At 41.2% G+C, this 7,800-nt stretch overlaps 1 protein-coding gene across 1 annotated transcript; it reads right to left on the reverse strand.

The window, feature by feature from the left end:
• Positions 1–6,314: 6,314 nt before the first annotated feature.
• On the reverse strand, positions 6,315–6,890 carry LOC107046482. Its single transcript, XM_015269106.1, has one exon. It carries the CDS (start codon positions 6,888–6,890, stop codon positions 6,315–6,317), a length of 576 nt encoding a protein of 191 aa, XP_015124592.1.
• Positions 6,891–7,800: the final 910 nt, after the last annotated feature.

Here is a 7,800-nt window from a genome sequence, read left to right on the forward strand (position 1 = left end):
ATTTCTGGAATTTACGGATCCCGTGACCTTGTTGGGGTTTCGCTGGCTTTTGTTCCCAGTTGGGATGTTTCGTTTATCCGCCAGCTCCTTTTGTCACTTAGGCAATTTAATTTCAATCGTTCTTGCGATATCTTATCTCACATGAATTATTTCGAATTTTATTTTGACTCTGACTTTTGCTATTTCATTATTTTTCTTTGATTTATTGTGGCTATGGTTTCTTTCCCTTTTCGTAAGTTATCCAATTTAACAAATGTGATACTTGTCAATAATGGTAATCGTAATTAATATCTAGAACGATGAGGTAAACTGAAAAGTGACTCTAGAGAATTAATTAATTTATTTTGTTTTGTATCGAGTCTGAGAGAATTTTGAATTAAATGCTAAGCTCTGAGGACTAACGACCTGGCGTTCAACATAAACTATATTTCGGATAAGTTATGCGTTGAAGAACTGCGTAGTGGAAAGAGGGTTTCCGCGAACCTCTCGAAATTACGTCACAATATATATATAAATACGTACATACAATCATCTAAAAATCGCATATTAGATGATGCACACCTTTTAGACCATGTAGTTACCCTGACATAAAAAATATACACGATTGGAAAATCTTCCTTCTACGGTACACATATCACTAACGACAATGCCATTACCAATTATATTCATGGGCTGGTCTAAAATGACTGTGTGAATATACCAAATCCAATATTTAGAGAAGAAAAAATGACTTCCACTCTTATTATTTTTCATTCATATCCTTTACATTTTCTGGATTATCGATTTGTTAAATTTACGGGTATTGGAATATTGGCAACCTGTGAAAGTTTCCTCCCCCTATGAAATTCTATTATTCAACCCGTAATTTCGATTCGCTTCTGGAAAAAGAAATCCGAAACATGTAATATATCATAGTAAGAATGGCAACCAAACTGAGCATCTCGCTTTGTGCATATATATTTAATAAAGGAAGATGAAAAAAAAAAAAAAAGATAGTGAAGCCCGTTGCTGAAGGAATGATATTCGATGCATAGCTCTCTTTTCTGTTTCATCGTGACGCGTTGGTATCTATAGCGAGCGTTCGTATCGATCACTGGAGGGGAGTATTGCCAATAACAATGTTGCAATTTAGAAATTGAAGAAAGGTGAGCTTTTTGAGTTGGCTTGAACATTGGTTGGAAAGATTGGGCTTGTTAGCGACGGTGATGCACTTCAACCATTCCCGCATATGACACATGCCAAATATTTTATATGATTTTATTTCTGTTGATGCAACCTGCAGGAAAGATCTTACACTAAGTGATAGGGTTTTTTCATTGAATATTTGGATTTATAATGAACTGCAAATACAAAACTTGAAAAGTTTTGGAATGAATACTTGGGAGCATTCAAATGATTCGTTACGCGTTTTTTGGAAATTTCAGACCCCCACTGCCGTCATAAGACTGTCACAAGCGTGGTCCTCCCCTTGTATATTACGTTACTAAATTAACCAACCCCTCCCCCTCTACTTTATGGAGAGAACAATTCATTTTTTTGAATTGATATTCATTTTTTGAACAAGTATTGATTTTTTTCAGTGTAAAAACAAATCGGGTGATTAATGAATCCTTTTTTCAATACTTTCTGAATAGGTCAACTTATCATCAGCAGCATTTTTTTAAATTTAAGGCATTTTAAACCATTTGGTTTATTCCGCCATCTATCCTCTACCTAACCTTGCGGCTGTGGCCGACGTGCTACACTGTACCGCATTTGCTCCCGCGAGAGAGACGAAGAAAACCACAGAAAACCTCCGTCGGTACAGTCGACTTCTTTATTAGGAACCTCCCATTCGTCCAGAGCTCAGATGAGACAGACCCCACCAGAATCCGCCTCAGGCGAGCCTCTTAACCCCCTCTACCGGAAGTCAAGGGTCCCCCCCCCAGTCGGGATCCGAAGCCCAGCCACCCTTTCGAGCCCCCAACCCCTGTTTCTAAAAGTTAAAAACCCCGACCGGACCGGGATTCGACCCCACGACCTCCTAATCGTTAATGGCCAAGCCGAACTAACGATTTAGCCACCGCGACCATTGGACGTCGGTATCATCACAGCATTCAAACAATAATTCCTGTTTGCGAATCAATGGGATACTTGGGAAGAGAAAAATTCTTCAAATAATTAGTCTTATGGGTAAGTCAAATGAATTTTCATTAAAATGAGTGAAGGGTCATTTGAAAACCCTGGTACAAACAGATGTTGTTGATCTATGAACGCTTATCGTTTACCGCTTTATCGCCCCATTCTTCATCTTTGACTGCCAAATGTTGCCTTTGTCGGTTGACGACAATTCGCAAAGCACCCACATTTGGAACAACTACCATTACACCACAGTGTCGCCGCTACTCTTTCGAATTCCAGAGATATGCATGATAAACCTCACATTTTTAGCTTTCTTTCTGGGTTGATATCCGCTTTTCTTTTGGTGAAAGGGACGGATGACATATATTACGTTTAGTAGATGTATGGGGCCGGGTCCAGGCCAACGTTTTGGGAAGGATCATAAGGGTCTGTTGGTCAAGTGCCGCAGGGGTCTCCCGCGAGTGGGTGGTCAGTGGTGAATTAATTGATCAATTAATTAATTAATTAATTAGCAGATTCAATTCACGGGATTAATTCGTGGGGTAACTCGCGGATTTTCTAACACAACCGGTTTGGAAACGGTCATAATGGTCAGCGGGCCAGGTATCCGAGGAATCCCTTGCCAGTGGGTGGTGGGCAGATAATTCATTGATTCGCGATATTAATTCGCAAATTTTTCAGTTCGATGTTTTGGGAAGGCTCATAAGGGTCATAAGGGTTTGACGGCGGAAGAGGCGAAGGTCAAAAATCAACAGATATTGCTTTTGATCTTATCTAGAACAATAGATCTTTCCATTTTCATGAGAAACCTTGAGATTCTTTGCGAAGAAAAAAATCACTTGTCACAGCAGGGGGTTACGAGCAAAAGGTCAAAATCATCAAATGTCATTTTTTACACAATTCTAGGAACTGTTAAGAAATCATAATGGGTAACCTTGAGATTTTTCAAATTCCCGAAATTCTTTGCGACAAAAAAAAAACGGTTGTCACAGTAGAGAGGTTAAGTGCAAAAAGTCAAAAAACAAATCACCCTTTCAAGCAATTCCGGGAAGAGTTGAAAACAAACCTTACAATGAGTGATCCAGAAGTCATAAATCAACGAATGTCCTTGAAATTTGTATTTCCTGGAATTCTATGCCAAAAAAAAATTTTATCGCCTCGGGAGTTAAGAGAGAGGATAATAAAAACATTTACTTTTTGAAAGATTCCAGGAAAAAGTCTATTGTTAAAACAAAAACACGATGGGCCTTCTAGAATGTGACTTTTTTCCACATTTTTTCCCTGGAATTCCTTTAAAAATGCATGCCTTCACGGTGGGTGGGAGGGGGGTTCTGAGGAAACAACTGATAAATATCAATGTACAGATTAAATCTTTGTGAAAAATCCTACCCTAAGTCGTTGGAAAAAGTATGTACAGGAAAAATTTCGAGGAAAAACCGTATACGTGAATGACACACCCTCAAAAAATGCTTTGAAAGAGTGAGAGTATTTACTATATAACGTCTCAAGTTCAAGGGTACAGCATCAGTTCGCTTTTTCCTCCGCTCATGAAGAGCTACTTCATCCAACAACGTCAAACTCTGAAAAGAAACTCCCTATGCCAACAGCAACAAGAGTTGAAAGATAGTCTTGAACACATCCTCAAGGATATCAAGAAGTTGAAAACTATAAAAATAAAAAGTCACTTCGAAGTGTTGTGTTCAAATCTTCAGAAAACTAAAATCGAAGTTTAATTTCCGAAGCAGACATCATGGACTTCGACAAAATCAACGCTGTGGCTGAGCTTAAGAAACTCCCTGTGATTAAAGTAGCTCATCTGGAACCTAGGGTTTTCTATACCATCACCGGAGCTTATAAGGCAAACACAAAGCATGGAGTCTGTGTTATTCTGAGTTTGTCGAATACTCATTCAATTTTTGTGAATAATCGATTGACGAAGTCTTCGAGGAAAATGAAAAAAAATCGCATTTTTCAACAACATATTGAACGAGGAGCACGAATGTTGGAATATTTGGGTGGGAAATATAATAATATCCATCTGCAGCCGGATCCAAATTTCAAGGTAGAAAACGAGGCTGATGAAGTAAATTTAGACATTCTCAACGCTGTAGCCGAATTCAAAGAACTCCCTCTCGTGAAAGTGCAACAATTAAAATGTGACTACTTGTATACTGTCACTGCAGTATTCAAATTCGAGACAAAACAAGGAGTGGGTATCGTTTTAAACTTGTCGAATACCCATTCACTGTTTGTGAATAACCGGTTGGCCAAATACTTCGATGATAACCCCAAAGAAAACGAGAATTTTCCGTTTCTCACCAACGTTGCAGTACTTGGGCGATGCTGACAACAGTATCCGTTTACATTCAGATCAAAGACTTATATTAGAAAGTGAGGATGATCAGCTAGATTTCAACAAGATAAACGATGCATTGAAAGAACTCCCCCTATGCAAACTGACTCAACTTGAACGTGACTACATGTATACTATTACTGCGGCTTACAAAGTCAAGACAAAATATGGAATGAGTGTTATTTTTTATTTAGATAACGCTCTTTCAATTTTTCTGAATAAAAGTTTGACCAAGTTCTTCATTGAAAACACTCAGCAGTTCAGCGCTTTACTGGATGAAATCAAGAGAGGTTCGGCAAAGTTGCAGTACCCAGGTGGAGAATACAGCAGCCTTCGCCTTTCATCTGATGAAAAAAAGGGAGTTCAACCTAAAATTATAAAATGAAATGAACAAACAATATTTTAATTTTAATTTTTTTATTAATGAAAAATTCCCACTGAAAAATTTTACAATGTCATTGTTAAAAATCTTATAGGATTTTGATGATAGGGAGGTCGAGAGGGAAAGTGAATTGGGATGATTTGCCGGAGAATAAATGAAGATGAGTTTCGTTGATTGTCACTGTATTTAAAACGATAAATTGCACTCAAAATTATAACAGATGAGGTTCAAATAAATAGTTGAGATACCAGAGTGGGTTACCGGATACTTGTTCCCCGGAAAATCGTACCCGGAAAATCGTACCCCAGGAAATTTGTTGCCCGTAAAAATGTTCCCCATTTCTATTTTTTTTTCTCTCTCAATCCTTGAAAAGTTCCTCTTTTTTTCCTGCCTCAATCCTCGTTTTGTTTGCATTCTTATTCCTCTGAATGGCCACTATTTACTTCTTGATTCAACCGGTATGTAATATTTCGGTATTATGGTGATTTGGGTTTGAGAGGGGGAGGGGGGGCTCATGGAGAGATGTTATTATCGTATATCGAGTAACGTGTTCATCAGGCCTACAGTTGTCAGTGTGGTATCGCTGTTCCTAGGGACTTGTTGTTGCATATAATCAATTAAAATGGTGGATATTGTTGCTTATTTGCTAAACCAATCTCAGTCGTCAACATTTGCCTGCCAGAATTACTGCGACAAAATTTATAAGATGCCATGAATAGCAGCATAAATGCAGAGCCGAGTAGCAAATAAGCAACAATATCCACCATTTTAATTGATAATATGCAACAACAAGTCTCTACGAATAGCGATACTACACTGACAACTGTAAGCCTGATGAACACGTTACTCGATATACGATAATAACATCTCTCAATGAGCCCCCCTCCGCCTCTCAAACCCAAATCACAATAATACCGAAATATTACATACCGGTTGAATCAAGAAGTCAACACTAGCCATTCAGAGGAATAAGAATGCAAACAAAACGAGGATTGAGGCAGGAAAAAAAGAGGAACTTTTCAAGAATTGAGACAGAAAAGAAAGAAATGGGGAACATTTTTGCGGGGAACAAATTTCCTGGGTAACGATTTTCCAGGTACGATTTTCCGGGAATGATTTTCCGGGGAACATTTGTTCTAGCACCACCGGAGTGGACTGTACAAACACAAATATAACGATAAGTTGCCGGTGATTTACGATGACTTTCGATAATTGACCGATGAAATGCCCGATGATTGCGCCGATGTGCATCCGGATAATTTTCTATGATTCGTTCCTGATAAGATTCGATGATGTACTGACTACCGTAGAATATGCTCACGACTACGTGGGTGCTGGTCGATGGTTGGGAATTTCCGTAAGGGACGGGGAAAGGAGTTGGCCCAAAATACAGGCCAGATTTTGAACATCCCGCCCGCCCTGCGTCACCTCCTAGTGACGAAGTATAGTTGATGGTCCTCACTGTTGATCCTCTAGTAGGTCTGCGTTGATGAGCAATGGAACTAGTCTGTGAATTGCCCGTTGAATTTCCTGATGCCCTTTCCTCAGTGTGACAACTCTTGTCAAATGGTCGTGCCCTGGATGAATTTTGATGACTCGGGCGAGGGGCCATTTAGCTGGCGGTTCCCGTTCGTCCATGATGAGGACCAACGAACCAATGTTAATTTCGTTTTTTGGATGTCTCCACCGATAGATTTGCTGATATCGATGAATGCACTCTCGTGCCCAATGCTCCCAGAAGTTCTGGATCCTCTGAGTGATAATTTGCCACCTGTTGAGTCTGTCCGTCGTGATTTGCTGGAGTGATGGTTCAGGAACCGTTGTGAGCAGCTCCCCGATGATGAAGTGCCCCGGTGTCAGGGCTGATGTATCTTGCGGGTCATTGGTGAGTGGGCAGAGTGGCCGAGAGTTGAGTAGGCCCTCGACCTGAGTCAGAAGAGTCGTAAATTCTTCGTACGTCAAGGTCGAGGTCCCGATGGTCCTCCTGAGGTGATGCTGTGTTGATTTCACAGCGACCTCCCACTTGCCACCCATATATGGCGAGTGAGGGGGGTTGAATATCCACTGTCTTGTCTGACGCTAGCCGATCTCTGATAACAGCCGATTCGCTGGATGCCTGGTCGAAGAGATTCCTGAGTTCTCTCTCTCTGCTCCGATGAAGTTGAGTGCCCTGTCACTGGTCAGGGTCGCACAGATACCCCGTCTTGAAAAGAAACGTTTGTAAGCTGCGATGAAGCCCTCCGAAGCAGACAAACAGACGGATGTACGCCTTGTACATTGTTTTACTTGCCCCTGATCCTCTCCATCTCAGGACGTTGACTGGGCCAGCAAAGCCCACTCCTGAGTGGAGGAAAACGCTTGAAGGTGTCACTCGTCGCGCTGGCAGCTATCCCATCAGCTGTTGAGCCCTCAATGCCCGATGACGTGCACAGATAACGCACTTAATGATGTGCGAGTGTACTGCAGCTGGCCCACCAATGATCCAGTACCTCTGTCGGATGTGTGCCAATGTTAGTTCAGTTCCCACATAGAAACTCCGTTGATGAGCATCGGTGATGATGAGCGTTGATAGCGATAAGTGACGTGGGCGAATAATTGAATTTTTCTCCTCCGGATCCAACGTTAATTTTCGTAGACGTCCGCTCAGGCGCATGACGTCGTTCTCCAGATATGGCGTCAGCGTCGCCATTCGATGATTTGCTGCCGGTGTGTTGTCTGTCCATAGAGTGTTAATTCCCGCCTCGAAGTAGAGCTGTTGAGTGTACCTCACCCAGTACAGTCTTACCTCTTCGAGCTCTTGTGGTCCTAATTGGGGAGATTCCGGTGGCGGCTGCTGTTGGAAGCGTCTTGCGGCTCGATGGATTCAGGCTGTAATCCGCAATAGCTTCATCAACGATAAATATCTGATGAGCAGTGCATCCGCCTCGGCGATTTGCACTGGATG

Source organism: Diachasma alloeum, unplaced genomic scaffold, assembly GCF_001412515.2.
Source record: "Diachasma alloeum isolate Michigan unplaced genomic scaffold, Dall2.0 Dall_scaffold_01433, whole genome shotgun sequence".
Classification (NCBI taxonomy): domain Eukaryota; kingdom Metazoa; phylum Arthropoda; class Insecta; order Hymenoptera; family Braconidae; genus Diachasma; species Diachasma alloeum.